Source organism: Leuciscus leuciscus, assembly GCF_965113295.1.
Source record: "Leuciscus leuciscus genome assembly, chromosome: 9".
In the NCBI taxonomy this organism is placed as follows: Eukaryota; Metazoa; Chordata; class Actinopteri; order Cypriniformes; family Leuciscidae; genus Leuciscus; species Leuciscus leuciscus.
The window spans coordinates 20,337,440-20,356,784 of NC_138733.1; the positions used below are offsets into that span (position 1 = coordinate 20,337,440).

The 19,345-nt window shown below is 37.0% G+C and overlaps 2 protein-coding genes across 3 annotated transcripts in view; one reads left to right on the forward strand and one right to left on the reverse strand.

The window, feature by feature from the left end:
* Positions 1–14,127, reverse strand: part of usp32 (ubiquitin specific peptidase 32) — a 49,980-nt gene extending 35,853 nt beyond the window's left edge. For both annotated transcript variants that reach the window (XM_082178786.1, XM_082178785.1), the window contains exons 1-3: positions 13,926–14,127; positions 5,531–5,658; positions 260–365 (exon numbers count right to left, since the gene is read on the reverse strand). In XM_082178786.1, the coding sequence (XP_082034912.1) occupies positions 260–365; positions 5,531–5,658; positions 13,926–13,983 (292 nt within the window). In that variant the 5' untranslated portion in view covers positions 13,984–14,127. The remainder of the gene's footprint in view (positions 1–259; positions 366–5,530; positions 5,659–13,925) is intronic.
* A 1,844-nt stretch (positions 14,128–15,971) lies between these two features.
* On the forward strand, positions 15,972–19,014 carry LOC309505613 (uncharacterized protein). The gene is made up of 6 exons (XM_082179025.1): positions 15,972–16,173; positions 16,344–16,439; positions 16,926–17,038; positions 17,116–17,239; positions 17,317–17,489; positions 17,587–19,014. The coding sequence occupies exons 1-6, from the start codon at positions 16,134–16,136 to the stop codon at positions 17,650–17,652; spliced, it is 612 nt and encodes a 203-aa protein (XP_082035151.1). The 5' UTR covers positions 15,972–16,133; the 3' UTR covers positions 17,653–19,014.
* Positions 19,015–19,345: the final 331 nt, after the last annotated feature.

A 19,345-nucleotide genomic window follows, 5' to 3' on the forward strand; every position in this document is an offset into this window, starting at 1 on the left:
TTTGGCCGCTGTAGCGCCCCCGTCAGGCCGTTCGGGGCGCGCCTTTTGGTGACGTTGTAGGCGGTGTGAGCACTACCAGCCCTCAAAGTTTCAAGCCTCTACGACTTACGGTTCGGTCTGCCCGATCAGTTTTAGACGGAGAATGCTGCATCATGGGAATATTAACAATAACAATAGGGTTTCAGCGCTACGCACTTGAACCCCTAAAAATATAAAAGGTTGGGTTGAGTGGACTGCATGTGCCCCTCTGTACACCTACATTTGGCTTTCTCTTCATCGCGTCCTCTTGTTAACAGAACCAGCCCAACAATCAGGTAGTTGAAGTGTAGCCCTTTAGATGTGCCACCAAAAGAGCTGTAGATCACCTACAACAGATGAGAAAGGAAGGAAGAATGCACATTAAATGTATCCCCTTAAAATGCACACAATTGATCAGCATTTAATTCTGCGTTCAAATAACATTGTCTTCAGATGACCTGCAGTGATCATTGACACCGAGCTAAATTTTACCATTGAACTCAACTTAATGCAATTGAGCAATGAAGCAGAAACTACTAATGGGAGTGCAGGTAGTTATCCACCTAATATAGTTGGATAATGCAGTCAAGTAGTAATGTTTTCTAAAAACTAAAATCTCAGACATTTGGCAACTTCCAATGATTTAGTTGTCAGTGTATATGCCCCTTTCTACAGAACACAGGAAATTATGCATTGTATTGCACATAATGGTTATGCAAAGGTCATAAAGTGAAATATACACAGATTACACATATGACAATAACATACTCAGTTCAGTATAATGATAATGATGATTATTAATAAAAATTAGGTCGTAAAATAAATTTTATAGCATAGCAAAACAGGTTGGAAAAAAGTTATTGCAGGCATTTACAGGACAAGGTCACACAACACACCATGCAACTAAAGAAAACGTGTATTTATAATTAGTTACACAACAAAGAAGGTCATTACTTCCCATCAGTACACTACTATGAATTCTATTGATGTTTGACACAGAAAAAGCTTAAGACAGACAGCCTGGTGTTAGCCGTCATCTCAGACCTTTGATTTCCGCTGAGATTCAGAGAAACATCAGACTCTAATGATAATAATGCACCCTAGATACATATCTCCCCATAAATCAGCTGACAACATTTAGTTTAATACAGAGGAAACATTACATTCTCTCTCAGCCCACACTGCAGGGCTACATAAATGAACAAAAAAAAATATCCCTGCAAAATATGTCACAGCAGGAGGGTTAGCAGTAAAATGCTTTTCTTCCAGTTTTTGATCTGTTTCTATTTCACAGAGACATCATGCACCCAATAATTCACTTTTACGCCTGGTGTGACACCATGTCTTACCAATAACACCACATATAAGTAAAATTTTCACACCCCCTGATGCCTACTAAACAGTCTAGCACTCTGCGGCTAATAAGAAAAATGTACTAGAAAAAGTTCCAACTGTTCAAGTTCAAATGAGTCTTGACTGACAAGTTGGAGCTTCACTGCTGAGCAGGGTCTAAAATTCACTTTTTTCCCCATACTTGTCAAGGAACTTTTGACAAAACATTCACTTAACATGTTCGTGGATTAAAACAAAGACGAACAATAGAAAAACGGCTAAATAAATAAAACCAGTATATAAAAATAAATAAAACTAGTAAATATTTATTTACTTAAAGCACTATAACTAAAATAAATAAATAAATAAAACAAAACATGTATGTCTGTGACCTTTACACTAAAAGCATGATAGTAAATTTACTAAAAGTATTCAAGTTATTTATTTAAGAAAATAAAACAAACTAGTAAATGAAAATTAAGCGAAACAGTACAAAAAATAAATACATAATATATGTATTTAACAAAAATAAATAAACTAAACTAGCGCTAAACAAAATGTATTGGTAGGGATTTTTTGGTTTCCAAGCTAAATGTATGATATTAAATTTACTGGCCACTATACTCGTACTCGCTAATTATATCGTTTATAACTAATTTATTAAACAAGCAAGTAAAGAAAAGTGAAAAATAAAATAAATATTTTAATAAATAAACAAACAAACAAACAAACAAATAAATAAATAAAACAAAACAAAACAAAACAAAACAAAACAAAACAAAACAAAACAAAACAAAACAAAACAAAACTTATGTCTGGGGCCTTTTGGTTTCCTACCTATATCAATTATAATCAATATTAAATAATAATAATCTAAATAATAATCAATTAATGTGTAATTAATACAGTAAAGACTTTGTAATAGTAAAGTGTGATTATTTTTATATTTGATTATTCAATTTCTGTATTATTTCATACCTGAATGTTTTGTTAAATAGTTGTAAAATGAAAAAAAAGAACATTTGTTTCTTTCTTGTATTGTATTTGTTATTTGCAACTTTGTTCTAATTTTTAAGAAAGATAAAATAACAAAAATAACTATATTGTGATTATTAATAAAAGAATTGTAGAAAAAGACGTTTTATAATTAAATCGTTACCCCAATCGTAATCGAATTGTGAGACAAGTGAAGATTCACACCTCTATGATGAAACCACCACACAAAGCTTCCAGTTTCACATATGGCACATTTAGTTGATTGTTTTAATTTCTAAAGCTTTATGTAAAGTCCTCATGCTGGGTGGCCATTGGTATGTGTGAACCCATTCATTTCTTAAGGGCTGTTTACACACATAAGTCACTGCACCACTGTGATGACCCTGGTGTGTATTCTGCTCTGACAGCACATCATATGTTTACTGCATGAATGTGATCTTTTGTGACAGAACTAGAGAAGTGCATGAATAGTTGACTAAACAATACTGCTGCTGCTGTTTGTTGACATTGGAGATACCAGTCATTTTTTTTCACATGCATGTTTTGCATTATATTTTTACAAAGGCTACATCCAAATGACTGTCCTATTAATATTACAATTGAAAATACATTCTGAAAAGTGTATATATCAAAAAATATAGTAGCCAGTACACGTCAAAATACTTTCCATACACAAGAATCAACATCTTAACATTGGTGACATATGGTCATAACTTTCTGAATTCTATTTACCGTATTATGTTGAGTTTGTACTTACTGGTCCTGCTGTACCAACCGATTCAGTTAATTTTATTAAATATGTCTATATTTGTAAACATTGATTAACTGAATAATTAAGTTTACTGTACAATGCTCATATCAATAAACATTGAACATAGCAAATGCGGCTGAAAAATTTGGTCGAAGTATATGACCAAATTTTTCAGCAGCATTTGCTATGGGATTTGACTGTTTGATTCATAGATTAAGTAGGCTATTTCAAATTAATTGCTAATACAGACTGTTGTTTTCTGGCTATCTTCTGGGAGTTTAAGCATTATAGAAATTAGTTGTGGCACACAGAACGGCTTAATTTTATTTCTACATTGTACAAATACATAATATACACAAACACAGAAGCAGCTTTCATAATGAATAATGTAGCACGCTTCCGTAGCATGTAATCATTGCCCTTTGATGTAATACAAACACTGAGCGACTGAAGGTGGAGGTAATGATCAACTAGAGCACAGACAGGAAGTGGGAGGAAAAGTGTGTGATGCTGCAAGGGATTTAATGAGGCTGGGTTCTAAAGATCAACGTATGGTGTTGGCTGGCCTGCTGCGAGCTGAATTCAGGGGAACCAATCCACTTATCCCAACGACAAAATGAGCAGCTGGGAGCTCGGGGTTCCTCCTGACTGTGCCTCCCGGTGATGGACGCAGTGCAAGATGTCACCTGCAGCCAGCAGATTAATCACCCACGGGCGCAGGCATGGACTACCTGCCATCTATACGCATGTGTGGGTGCACGTAGGTTAAGTGAATAATATATCGATTTTGAATCATGGTTAGACAGAGTGGAGTACAGGGGCCAGTTGCATAAACTGCTAAGACTAGGCTTAGAAGTTAGTCATCAAATTTAAGTCAGTCACATAAAAACAGACTGGTCTAATTTGATACCGAAAAGTAAGACTGATAACCCCTAACTAACTGCTAGTTGGTCATTCTAGTTCTTAAAGGGGTCATCGGATGCCCATTTTCCACAAGTTATTCTTTAGGGTCTTCATGTAAAGTTTGTAACATACTTTGGTTAAAATTCCTCAATGGTTGTGTAAAACAACACCCTTTTTACCTCCTCAAAAACAGCTCTGTTCACAGCGACCCGTTTCGGTGCATGTCTCTTTAAATGATAATGAGCAACTGCTCACCCACCCCTCTCTTCCATGGGGCATGTCGACACAAGACACATAAAGTGCTGAATGACTATGACATGAATGACATGAGTAAATCATGGGCTAATTTGAATTTTTGGGTGAACTATCCCTTTAAGACACAGTTTTAACATCATGGCTATGTTTATGCAACTGGCCCCAGGTGTAAATGTAAGGAAAATCTCAACCTTGATCCAGCAAATGGTCTGTTAACCAGCACAGAATGTGACATTTGAATGTGTAGAGTGCTAGAAAGAATCACTTTAGTAATAAACCTACTCAATAAAAGCATCAAAGTATTTGGCAAAAATCAGGATAAGTCACTGTACAAGCTTGTGGGAAAAGAGATATGCATAACTATGCAATTTCGGATGAGTGGCAGTTTTATTCAGCTGAAAGAATTTAATTGGATTGCAGCCAGGACTGAAAGTTCATAATACCTGACGAAAGATTCATGACTTTAGAGTCAAGTCCTGTTAAAGGCCTCCATCGGTTTTAAGGACTTCTTTTAAATGACACTAAAACTTCAAAGAGAAGTGTCCCCTTTCTAAAGCGATCTTAAGAGTATTGATCCGATACATTTTTCACAATAAAACTGGCTGAGATCCACACAGAAACGAGACAAAAATAACTAGTCAGCCACACTGGCATGCAAATACTAGTTCCTATGACAACAAGTAGAAGAAGTATGAACCAGAAAGGTTTCTGCTGAAATAGAGGGGGATATCTGTATGATTCATCTCACAGATATCAGACTGTAAAATACAGGAGGCAGGTAGAGGGCCACATGAACTCATGGTTACAGCGGTCAGGTCATGAGGAAGTATTTAAATGTCAGATGATGATGTGTGAGGGTGTTTTACCATAAAGCCCCACCCTTTCAGTTAGTGCTTCTCTGGGTTACAAGTGGTAACCACATGACTTTGGGTATTTAGAGCATCAGCAAACCAAAACAGAACTACACACGAACAGGGAAATAGCTTAGTCAAACTGCAGCATAAAAAAAGCACAAAATCAACCTTGGGGAACTGTAACCAAGTTAATGTATGTTTTTGTGACTATCATGTACTAAAGGATGTAGTCTGAGCACAAAATATAAAGAAAATATAATCTAAACCCATCAAAGGTACAGTAAATGGCCTTTCAAATATGTACTACTTGTAGCCTGCCATAAATAAACTAGGGGGACAGATCAAACAAGCACAAAACTGTTGTGAAACATGAAGACACGGCACTGAAATGTAATTTTTTTTTTATTAAAGCTTGACTCACCTCTGCAACCTTTGGTGGCACTCCATCGCCCAGTACTTCCCTGTAGAAGCATTGCTGGGTCATATAGACAGACAGGCCACTGGTCCTCTTGAAGGCATCTCGCAGACGTTTGAGCTCCACATCGGTAACTGTGAACACAGTGGAGAGCTGTCAAAAAGCTGTACAGGATATGAGGTGGTTTTTAATAAAAACTACTTCAAAAAGAGGTTCATTGTTTTATACTAAACTATTGGAATGCATCCTTGCTGAATAGCCTAACGCATTGATAACCCATTCAAAAACCTTGTGAGCATAAGGCTCTTTGGCGTCTAGCAGTTAATCGTTCCATTTACTTGTTATGCAGTTTTTTAAGCAGAAAATTCATGTCAGGGCCTTAGGTCTGAGATAGGTAGCTCTGAGTGCTGAGCAAACTTCTTATAAGTCAAAGTCATTGCCATCTTTGCACATTTCTTACCTCTAGCTCAGAGCATGTTGAGTTATAATGACAGAGAGGGACTACAGCAAGTGCTTTCATCTCTCTCTCTCTCTCTCTCTCTCTCTCTCTCTCTCTCACGTACACACACACTCATCCCTTTTAAAACATCACCGCCTCTGCAGCCTGTATTTAACCCAGACACTTAGAGGAGGCCATTGCTGCTTCTCTCCACTCATAGCCTTGTACTGCCTAGCACAATACATCACAGACCTGCTCATAAACCACAGCACTGTTCTATTCGACCCATCCATATAACAGGATCAAGGCCAAGAGCAGAGGGCCAAGATACCATGCTCTTTCCAGGATATTTCCAGAAATGCTTTCCTGAAAGAACAGAATGGATTTTGACTTCGAAATTAGGGATGCAACGGAAATTTCGGCAACCAAAGATTTGGCCGAAACAGCTATTTTCGGTTTCAAAATCAGTGACTGAAACAGACGTTTAAATAGCACTTCTCAGATGGCACGTTTTGACTGTGTTCAGCATCTATTTCATGCACACATTAAACGTGGATAAGCTACAACAGTGAAACATGTCAGCTGTGTGTGGACACTAGCTCTGGATTGACGATATTAATTTATCGATTTTATTCTCGTTTTTTGTTGATGCGTGAACAAAACGTCACAAAAAAATGTTGCTTTCACACTCAGTCCATCCAATATGTAAGTGACTTCTTGTCTTTAGTAGAACAGTAAAGAAGATTTTTTGATTTTTTAGATTTTAGCATCATAATGCGACAGGAAGCTTGCGCTGCAGACTGCTGTTTGTCAAGGCTGCTGTGGATTACAGGTAATAATATTGTGAATAATGTTCAGTTTCTTGCACAGACCGATGCTTTCGCTTTATAAGACCTCATTGTATCATCAGGAGCCATGGGTGTTAATTTTGTTTTGCCTGTATATGTACTCCCGAAGTGACGGTAGCCGGTGACTTGCACTATATGAATCACCGAAGAACACTGGTTTCAGCTAAAAATCTTCTTTACTATTCTACTGCAGAAAACAAAAACAAACAAAAAACACCCATTTTTGGGTGAACTATCCCTTTAAGAATGCTTGGAATTAGGTGGCACATAGTACATCCACAACAAAAGCATGCAACAAATGCCACTCCACTCCATTGTAATAACAGTTGTTAGCATATCATTGAAGGAGAGCGACTGGAGCCATTTTTCAGCACTGATGGCTCTTATGGTGTTGTCACAATACGGCAGCTGATGTTTTCCTGCCCTTTTTGTCCTAAAACGCCTTTTTAATTAGAATAGTGTTTACTATAACAAATGTGTTGCAAATGTCATATGAAGAACATGTCATATGAACAAACAGTACCGATTAAAATTTTACAAACCTTAAGTACACAAAATTTGCTTAATTTTGAAACAGACGTCACTGAAAGTAATGATAACTTGCGGTTCGGTGTAGATGAGTCAAATGTTGATATATAAGCGCATCTGACTAATTCCATGAGTTCATTCAGTGAAGGATTCATTAAACTGTAAAACATAGGCCTAAACTCATTCAAGTTTTTTTTAAACATAATTCGTTAAAAGATCTGGCTCATAAGAGTCACTTGTTCATAAATTGGACTACACTGGTTGCTCTACATGTTTTGATTCACTAAAAAGAACTGGTTCATATTAAAAGTCATTTGTTCATAAATTGGACTACATCACAAAGGGCTGAAAATTAGGAGATTGGTTTCATCTTGTTTTTAAATTTGATCTTTTTAATTGTAAGATTATGCTGCCACAAAAAAATAGACCTATACTGAAAAATGGGTGTAGACAATTTTCACTCAGACATTGCTAGTAAATTTCCCAAACAATTACAAAGAAGCAATGGCAAGTAAGACATTGAATTAATGTTATTGTCTTGGCAAACATGCTTAAATAATCTTTGTTTTATTTACAACTTCAGATAATCATATTTTACAGTAAAACATTCACACGAACTTGTAAACAATAAAGTTCCCACTTCTCCCCTCTAATTATCATACCTGCACCTTCATTTCTCACTTATATGGCAATGAGTTTCAGTAAAGGGTAAACTCTGATTGGTAGGTCAGTGCTGAGCGTATGAGGGCATGTCATTGTGATGTGACCAGTGATGCTGAAAGACACACAAGCCTCAGACGGAATATTGTTTAAGAACAATTTCAGCACAAAAGTGAGACTTTGAGCCGGAACACTCCATGAGCTGTATCAAGGATCTGGAGAGAAGAATCGCATTCGTACACACAATGCTTGTAAGGACGTTTAAAAAAAAGACGTCTATATCAGGATGTTGAGGACACCTTATTGCATAAAATCACTACAGACAAATAATGAGGATATTCAAAAGCTCAAAGCACAAACTTAAACAGGTTATTCCAATGAGTCAATGGAAAGAAACATTGTTTACATCCTACAAGTGTAGTTGACATCCAATACTTTTGGAAAGTTGACATTGTGAAAGTTGTGCCATTTAAAATTAAGTGAAGGTTAAAATTTCTTTATTAAAATTGCAACAAAAAAAAGAAAAAAAGAAAAATAAGATACACCACGCCTCCTCCCAAAGTCTGAGTTTTATGAAACTACTTGCCATTTTTCCACCACATTACCATATTAGACTTATTAATGTTTTAGGCCTCAATACAACCAAATATCGGCCTTGCCAAAATATGGCTCTATCAGTAATCACAGCACATTTTCTCAATAGGCACTTCACAGTCTTCATAATACCAGGAAGAAATGGGACTACTGTGTTGCGAAGATATGACGACAGGAAACAGACTGTGGATATTCCTAGACTTGACAGAGGGTGATAGGGACAAGCCTGAGAAAACAGTTTAGAGCACTGAGGGTCATAAAAATTCCTCAGGACTAAAGAAAGGTTGATTTTCTTACAAAGCAGGAGAAAACTTTTAATACTCAAATGACATCCATTCTCCCAGGTCACAATCTATAGTCAAAGACACACTGCTGGGGGAAAGGTGAGGGCGGTCAATGAGATTTCTCTCTCTTCATGTGATACAGAATGCACAGACATGGCCGTGGAGAAGACCACTGCATCTGAGATGTTTCAAAGTTGACAGGTCAGCAGATGCTCTCTAATATATCTCTGCAGTCTCTCCACAGGCATTTTAATAGACATGGAGCGAGAATAATTATTCTGTATAATGATCTGTGGGAGAAAAGCATTGGATGAGGTGAACAACATCCCAAAATCATAAACACAATCATGGCACCAGATGTTCCACTGAAAAGGCAATGACAATGACTATGCTGAATGCTGGAGTGGAGACATTTTCTGTGCATGTGCAGGAAGAACTCCTGACCAGTTCTTGAAGTCATTACAAGACAATTAAGACAATTCTATTAAGCAATTCCCAAATTGCTCTCTCCAAAGATGCCAAAGTACCATATGCAAACCATAAGACGTTTCCCAAGGGAGAAACACAACAGTACAGCTATTAAAATATGCATTAAACATTGGAATTAGCCTAGTTAACTAAATTTACTGAATAATTACTGTCATTTACTTTTATATTATAAGTTTAAAAGTAAAATAAAAAATACATATAAAATACTGGAGAAAAAATTAGGTCACTGATAGACTAAAATACACTTTCCTACAAGGGCTAGTTAAAGATCTCCTTTTTATGAGCCACAGTATTTATGGTGAGGCAAAGTAACCTATTCTTATCTATACTGACTCCATTATTCTTCAATAACACTGCTTACACTTACAATCTACCTGACTCAATAATTGTTTATTTAAACCCTTCTCCAAAAAAAGTATCCAGAAAGAAGAAAAATACACCAGCCTTTTCCAACACGAAGGAACACATTCACTAGTGTTCACGTTAAGGTGATGAAAAAGAAATGAGGAAATGCAAATGTGTTCTTGCTCTGGGGAATTCAGTGACAGGTCTACTCTTTGAAATAGCACAGCAAAAGACTGCTAAAGCATTCACAGCTTCTTTGATTTTCCCTTTCCTCGTCCAGTCAGAGAGCTTCCCCTCAGAGGAGAGACAGCTAGATCCATAAAGCTCTGAGTTACTGATGGAATGCCTGCAGGATACACTGTATCCTACAGTAAAACTAATTTCAGTGTGCCATTACCCAGAAACATGACCTACTTTGAGTTCTCAGTAAGCTACAACGATGTAGGTCTGTAGGTGGTGGCAACCTTACATTCTAGGCAGAGGACTCCAAGGACGACCTGAGTACAAATGAGACGCCTGACCCTTATAGGTAGGCAGCATAAATAAACATGAATTCCTGAAGACGAGACTTAATTATCTCAGATGGATTCGACAGCCTGGAATCTCAGAGGACCCTCTCTGTCAAGCTGACAGGGGAATGCCTGTGCTCCCCATAAGGCTAGCAGTATCAGTGGGCTACATACGACAGGGTTGGGACACTAGAAGCTCCTTTATAATACTGAACAGTATATTGAATGTTCAATAGATGAAAGCCACTGAAAACCTTTGAGTATGATCACTGGACTTCAAATTACATACTAATGAATCCGAGTAGCCTAGCCTATATATTATGGATGATTCCAATCCACACCTTTTCAAGAATAACACAGTAGGATTATTAATAGCCTAAATTAAGACAACAGTTCTTCTTTGTTTTTGATCACGTATGTGTCATCATTTTCCTGGAAAAGTGTTTATGAATTCACAGCTGTCGCATTACGGATGTAAGATTTCTAGTTGGAAACATCATAAAATGTTTTTTAAGACAATATTTAAAGAAAAATATATTTATTTCTATCTAGGGATGGGTCATATACATACATACATACATATAAAATAAATAAATGGAGCCTGGATATTATTTCAATATAGTCTATAACGCACAATGATGGATTTAAGAACAACTATTACATGACCGAGAACAAGCCATTAATAAAACAAGCAATAAAATGCTGACATGAATGCCATTCCCCTTTAACACTACGTTATTGTGATGAAGTGATGTCAGCAACATTGGCTATTGGGCAGCATGGCACAAAAAGCTTCAATAAATGTGCCACCACAGTGTGGATGCAGCTGAAACAATTAGGGTAATTCTACCTCTGCTAACGGGCTTAGGGCCAGCTAACTCCCTCTCCCCACCAACACACACACACACACACACACAACCGTATGATACAATCACACAATCTTTTAACCCTTTAACACTCTCAGGTGACTCGCAAGAGGCCCTATTTAGCTTGGGAAACATTATGTCAGCAATTATGTCAACAAGATGAAGAGACAAGACAAAACTAAATTCCTCAATAGCTGTTTCAGATTTGGCCAGGATATATCTTGGCCTGTGGTTTCCTAGTAAGAGAAACAAAAATGCAAATAATGCCTATGCAAAGCAACAGCTAAATTCTGCTTATTCATCAAGGTGGGGAAAGATAAGCAATGCTTGCTGACGCACTTGATCTCAGGTGCCAGTGTCCGCTCTCAACACCCCGATCATTAGACACTCATAAACATACCAGCATCAAGGCCTGTCAGCCTGATTTTCAGGTCACTGGAGCAGTTAAGGTGATTATGACTGCCAGATAAAAATCAAGAGTATACTGACATAAACATTAAATAACCAATCTAAGAGTATGACTCTGAAGCGTCACATTAGCGAAATTTCTGTTCATTTTCATGGGCAAAAATGAAAAGACCAGGTGTAAATGCCCTCCGAAACGCATTTGAGACGGATTTAAATCCAATCACTCAAACCACTTCAGGAGTGCCTGACACGTATTCCAGACGAAACTGGACAAGTGTAAATGCATCTGGTTCTTGAAACCACATATGTAAATCAAACAATATGTAAAGCTTACTGTTGGTAAACGCCAAGAATCTGCATGTCCAGTTTGAACCAATTGCGAAATCTGCCTCAGTAAATCTTTCACTCTTATGCAGAATTCCCTATTGCATGGATTCCTACTGAAATGACTGGATTTTGCCAGTGAAAAATTGTCGATCAATGGTAAATATGACTGCACCTTAATGTTTCAACACATGCGAATATTGCCTAATGAGAGAGAGGATGGTAACGGCGCTATGCGATTAATCGAAATCGTGTGCGATTTCTAAACCGCAGAAAGCACGATTTTTCCACTAGGCTCCTCAGTGTGCAATCTGAATACAGTACACCTAAATCTAGCGCAGAAACAAGGAAGGTTAATTCAGGGCAGGATCATGACCTGGCCAAAATAAATCTACATCCGTGGTTTTGGATACTGGAGAGATGATGTATCATAGAGCCAGGTAATTTACAAGACCTGTCAAACTATCGTTGTGGCAAAACAAAGTCGGGGCCATTCACACAGAAGAATGCATTTTTGCAGTTAAAAACACGAGACGTAGGTCTTAAGTTTAAAGTTTAACATCTTTTACCTTGAGCGCAATGTAAAATGCTGTGTCATGTGTGAGATACGGCAAAAGACGCGAGATGCAATTGCAATGGTTAAAGATGTCCATCTAGTAGACATTACATAGAATAACAATGGCAAATTCCAAACAAGGTGAACAAATGGCAGCGATAATACTGGCATTTGCGAACAGCACAACATACAAAAGTTCAAAAATGCATAAATAAATAACTGATGCCGTCACGTATCATTCATGCAAAGATATGGTGCCTGCAAATATCATCAATAAAGCCAGCTTCCAAAAAAATTATACAGACCAGTATGTAAGGAAATATTGCTTCAAAATCATGATTAAAATTAAAATCGCAATATTGACAGTACTTTTTTGTCCATATCGCACAGCCCTAGATGTTAACCACCATAGACAGTCCCCATCAATATTCAGATTTGATAACCAATTCTCAAAATGTATCCTTGGTTCCCACCAGTATTAAATGGATAAATACCCCTAAAATGAAAATTATTACATCATCATCTAACCCACATGTCATTCCAAAGCTGTATGACTTTTTTCTGCAAAAAGCAAAGAAAGATATTTTGCAGAATGTGCCCATTGAGTTTCATGGTATAGACTAAATAAATAAATTGTAAAAATAAAAAAGATTTTCGAAACATCTTTTATGTTCCACAGAAGAAAAAGAAGTCATACAGGTTTGGAACAACATGAGGGTGCGTACAGTACATGATTAAAGATTTTCATTTTTGGGTGAACTATCCACTTATTTGTTTTAACCTTGATGAGGAAACACTTACAGCTGATAGGAGCTGTCATTGGCCTTATAAACAGGCCTTTATTAAAAATACATAATTATAATTATATTTATTGAATTATAATTTTAGAAGAACATTCACTTCCATAAAATCACCAAATCCATAAAAGTAACACCAAATAGTATAATAATAACTGAAGGTAAACAGGAAGAAAATGACTTGTTAGAAAAAAAATCAGATTTCTATGTGCGAGGAAATACACTTCCACTGTCTGCTTAGGGAGAGATAAAGTGCGATAGGCTACATGATAAATACTATGGAGGTGTTGAGAAATGTTGACAGATTAGTGAAATCTGTTTGTCAGTGTGTAACGTTACGCTCCTGCACCACCCAGATTAGTTACACTTCCAGTCGGCTGCTAGTTAGATATTGACTGTGTCAAAACCTACTGAGATGTCCACTCTCAGACGATTTAGGGCAACTTGATCGCTTGGGAATGCGAATATGACGCAGAAAAATCCAAGCAGACAGCTGACAATGTTTTGTGACAGAGCCACTGACAACAACATTACACCAATAAAACAAAGACATGACCAAACAGCCCCACCTTCATCCCCCAAGCCTTTTACAACAACAACATCACATCTATGTGAAATGACAGGTTGAGGCTTGTTATCTCGCAGAAAGAGTTAATATGTGGGCTTAACTAGCTGGCTAACGCTGCTAACGCTAGCTTAGCGCTGCCGCGTAACTGACTGACCGCCGTTAATCGCTGAAGCTCAAACCTCTTACCTCTTTTAACGGCCTCGTCAAACGAAAGGAAGCCTATCCGTGACTCTTTGGCGCCCATGGTGCCCTCATTTCATGGCAATGGCAGAAATGTGCGGAGTATGACCGGTGCCTGTTGCCTTGTTTTGCGTTGTTTTGTTTTTTTTCCCCTCTCTCTCTCTCGGTATGGTGTTCCTCAAGTCAAGCGGTAGAGTTTAGCGTTATCAACGAGTGACGCGTCTAAGCGACGACGCCTCCATACTTGATCACGTGACATTTGTCCAATCAGAATGAAGGGGGCGTATGAGCGTCAGTTTCACGCAAGAAACGCAGCACTGACGACGCATCTTCATAGAAGCTTTTCGCCCAGAGCTGGCTGTCAAGCATCGCTGTTGCTGTCAAGTCGTCGACTATTAGCGATATTAGCTTGCTTGTGTGGAGCCAGTTTAACCAATTTGCACCTTGTTGCATCAACGCAACAACACCATTTTCTTTACTTTGCCAGCAAACTGTGTGTATAGTATGGGTATAAAATGGTTAATAATGAACGGATGACTTTGATAAACCAATAGCGTTTTCCTTGGTGGTCAGTTTAATATCTTTGTGTGGAGGCAGCACATTTTTGCTCTGGAGAGCCCTCAGCTATTTTTATTCGTTTTATTACCCACCAAAAATATGATTCACATGTGTTATTGGGTAGTTTTGAAACATTTTGAGTCGTATAAATTATTTGTATGCTTTAAAATAGCTTAAATAAGCGTGTATATAGAAGCAGCATTGTTTTATTCTACTAAAATAAATCAGAAATGTTTTGGTCTTGCGTAATGTTTTGAGCAGTGCAATTTGATCATTTAGTAATGTGCTCTGCTTTTATTGTTTTTATTTCTAAATTTCTAATTTTACTTAGCCTGTCATTTTAGTCACTTTAGGAATTAAACTTCAAACTATTTTATTTCAGTTAGTTGACAAGGCAAGGCAGTTTGCTACAGTTATAATCCAATATTTTTTAGTTTCATCTCAGTTTTATTTCAATTTACAAAAACGTTTTGACTCTTATTTTTAAGGAATGTATAATCTACATTCTACACAAAATCAGATCTGACAAGTAATTATGCAAATCAGTGCACATTTGCATTTTTTCGCTAACCTTGCATAGATCTTATAACAAGCTTCCAGACGCTTGTCTTTTATCGCCCCCATATGGCATTTAGTATGTTGCAACACGAATGACTCTTGCACAGCAGAGAAGATGGACTCTTTTGCATTTATTTAAATGTTAACGATCATAATGAACTTTTGATTATTTTAAGGTGACAAAGGAATCTGTAATAGTGAACACAAATCAGTTTCTGACATTCTTAGCAGAAGTAATTAATTGCTCAGCCCAAACATCTAGAATAGAAAGAAGATCATAATCAGGGCAGTAGAAAAATATTTGCAATAAAGTTGAAATTACAATTCTCATGAGCAAATCTGAAACCAAGGCAATTATCAGAAAAGCTACAATTAATATATAGCAGGAAATGTTGGAGAGAGGAAAAACGGGTATACATGTGTTCACAACAATGTTAAGAAAAAAAAGAAGAATCGATTATAACAAGATTATGTAGGTCATACTGGACTTAATGGTAACCTATATAAAATAAAAAACATCATAATGGGTTTTGCAGTCATTGTAATGTAGAAGAGACAGTCGAACATTATACTGGACAGAGTATGAAAATGAAAGACGAGTGTGTTGCTCCTAAAATTGCAGCAAAAAGTAATCCAAGACATGTCATTAAAAAATCTGTATGAAAAATTAGGTTTTGCAATAGGCTGTATAAAGGCAACAATATTATATTTGAGAATATAATTAATTTATTAAGTAAGTAAATATATAATTTATATATTTTTTTATGTTTTCTTTATTATTATTATTATTATTATTATTTAAGTTTTCCTTCCTCATTGTTCCACACTCCGGTTCAGTTTGTGGCGGTAATGCACCTAAAAGCTGGTTTGTCAACCGTCAATAAACAAGAAGAAGAAGAAGAAGAAGAAGAAGAAGACTTATCCACTATGCTTATCCACAAGGTGCACTGTCATATAAATAAGAAACGAGTGACCTTTAATATAGACACGTGGCGGCGGCAGCAGCAGAGAGCATCACTTGCGATATGTTCAAATATATATAATATATAATATAGACACGTGGCGGTGGCGGCAGCAGCAGAGAGCATCACTTGCGATATGGGAATTCATGTCTTGCTTTATGTGCCCAATGTAATTGGTGAGTAACGTAGCCTAATTATTACGTGACTTCGATTAATTAATTTCAGCAGCACAATTCATTTTACAGAATCAAAAATATTATATCACTTTATGTATGACACACTCAATCAGCAAACGTACCCTAAGGATGGTTATCTATTTATGACACAAACTGTTTCTTTTTTATAGGTTATATCCGGATTCTTCTTGTTCTCAGTTCCTGGATGCTGTATAGTTACCCAGAGTATTTTGTACCCTTGTATGTGTTATCAATTATATTGGATGGTAGGTATTTACATTAAAACTAGGGAAATTATAGCCTAAATGTATGCACTTCTTAAAAATAAAGGTTCATTATTGGCATCTGTGGGTTCATGAAGAACTTTTAGCATCCATGGAACCTTTCCAAAAATAGGCACTATGAAAGTTACAACAGGGTCAGAAAATGTTTTCAAATTATTTAAAGTAAATTACATAATAATGATATGTAAAACAAAAGTAAATTTGCATATCATTTTTGTTGTATTTCATGCTACATATTTTAAGCTTTACTTTATTTGACATATTATTTATAATTTATTCTACTGAAAATATATACATGCAACATATAAAATGCACAATAGTTCTTTGGAGGAAAACCAGGAACTTCTCATACCCTATGCTCTCAGTTTGACAAATGAATGTCTTTGCATGTTAGAACCTTGGTGAACAAAACTTGGTAAATCATTAGTATGTTAAATTCATTGATTTAGTGTTTTATCTTTGTGGCAGGGGTGGACGGCTGGGTGGCACGTAAGCTGCAGCAGACCTCCAGGTTCGGTGCATGGCTGGATGTGGTCATTGACAACGTAGGACGTGGCATGCTCTGGAACATGCTTTATGATGTAAGTTCAGTCAGTACTTGTTTGTCACGAACATATTTATATTAGAAATGTTCATTATGTACTCTGTGCTTGTGAAGTGGGGCTGGCTGGTGTCTTCACTAGAGTGGTGTGTATTTGTGTGCAACCACAATGCCAGAGGTGCCCAGTGGAAGAACACTTTCACAGAGAGCCCAGTTTGGGTGCAGGCAGTGATGGCAAAAGGTATCACAAGTTATTTGTTCTTTTTAAACATTGAGATATTTGGAAGCACAGAATGAATAGTGTTATTCTTCACGCAGGCTTCAAGACACCTTTAGGAATCCTGACAATAGCAGGTCTCCATGTTTTGCCTGTGTGGCTGTATGGCTACCAGCATGAGGTGCTGTCTCATGCTCTCTATGCCCCATACTGGCTACAGACTCTGGGGATTCTGGTGCTGGCAGCAGGACGCTTGCTGTGCTTTGCAGTTGAGGTAAGGAGCACGTTTACCCAGCAATATCATAAATTATGGCAGCAATATTAATGTTTTTACTGTCACAAACAGTAATTGTTCATGTGTCATTTTACAGATGTGGTGCATCGTAACCCATATGAAATTCTTATTGTTGGATGAAGAGGAAGAAAAGAAGAACTAGGGATATATATAGATATATACAGTGGTGGTCAAAATTGATGGCGCCCCTGATAAATATGATAAAAAAATGGCTGTAAAAAATAAATCTGCATTGTTTATCCTTTTGACCTTTCATTAAAAAAATTCACAAAAATCTAACCTTTCATTGAAGTAAAAGAATTGAAAGTGGGGGGGAAATCACATTATAAAATAAATGTTTTTCTCCAAAACACGCTGGCCATAATTGTTGGCACCCTGTTATTAAATACTTTTTGCAATCTCCTTTTGCCAAGATAACAGATCTGAGTTTTCTTCTATAATGCCGGATGAGTTTGGAGAATAACTGACAAGAGATCAGAGACCATTCCTCCATACAGAATCTCTCCAGATCCTTCAGATTCACAAGTTCATGTTGGTGCTTCTGTTCAGTTCACTCCACTCATCAGGTCAGGGTACTGGGACGGTCATGGCAGAAGCTTCATTTTGTGCTCAGTTACCCATTTTTGTGTTGATTTTGATGTTTGTTTTGGACCGTTGTCCTGATGGAAGATCCAACCACGGCCCATTATAAGATTTCTAGCAGAAGGCGTCAGGTTTTGATTTTGTATCTGTTGGTATTTGCTAGAATCCATAATACCATGTATCTGAACAAGATGTCCAGGACCTCCAGCAAATAAATATGCCCACAACATATAAGATCCAGCAGTGTATTTAACCGTAGGCATGGGTTACTCTTCATCCCTGTTTGCACCGAACACATCTGGTGGGTTTGCTGGCAAAAAGCCCTTTTTTTAGTTTCATCTGACCACAGAATCCGGTCCCTTTTGAAGATCCAGTCGTGTCTGACCACTGAATATGCTGGAGTTTGTTTTTGGAGGAGCGAGGAGGATTTTTCTTGAAACCCTCCCAAACAACATGTGGTGATGTAGGGGTTGTTTGATCATTTTTTTTTAGGCTTTCTGATCCCCCAAGACTCAACTAATCTCTGCAATTCTCCATCTATGATCCTTGGAGAGTCTTTGGCCACTCAAACTTTCCTCCTCACCGTCCCTTAAGACAATATAGACACACGTCCTCTTCCTGGCAGATTCGTAACATCTTTAGTTGATTATAACTTCTTAATTATTGCCCTGATGGTCAAAATGGGGGAATTTTCAATTCTTTAGCTATTTTCTTACAGTCACTTTCTATTTTATGATGCTCAACAATCTTTTGCTGCACATCAGAACTATTTTCTTTGGTTTTATTCATTGTGATGGATGATTCAGGGAATTTGGCCTTTGTGTTTCCTCATATTTAAACTCCTGTGAAACAAGAAGTCATAGCTGGACAATTTCATGTTCCTAGTCCCCCTGGTGTGCTAATAAAGGTAAATATTAATGGGAATATAGGGGTGCCAACAATTGTGGCCGACGTGTTTTGGAGAAAAACATTTATTTCATAATGTGATTTATCCCCCAATTTCAATTCTTTTACTTCAATGAAAGGTTAGATTTTTGCCAATTTTTTGAAGTAAAGATCAAAAGGTTAAACAATGCAGATTTATTTTTTACAGCCATTTTTTTATCATATTTATCAGGGGTGCCATCAATTTTGACCACCACTGAATATTCTTCATTAACCACTAATATAATATACACTACCGTTCAAAAGTTTAAATACTGCACTTCCGGTACAGTATAACAGTAATATTATGAAATATTACTACAATTTAA

Bases quoted from the DNA above. Each gene is read 5' to 3' on its own strand.
- LOC309505613 (XM_082179025.1), top strand. From the start codon at position 16,134: ATGGGAATTCATGTCTTGCTTTATGTGCCCAATGTAATTG. The intron at 17,039-17,115 runs GTAAGTTCAGTC...GTGCTTGTGAAG, and splicing joins TCTGGAACATGCTTTATGAT to TGGGGCTGGCTGGTGTCTTC. The intron at 17,490-17,586 runs GTAAGGAGCACG...GTCATTTTACAG, and splicing joins TGCTGTGCTTTGCAGTTGAG to ATGTGGTGCATCGTAACCCA.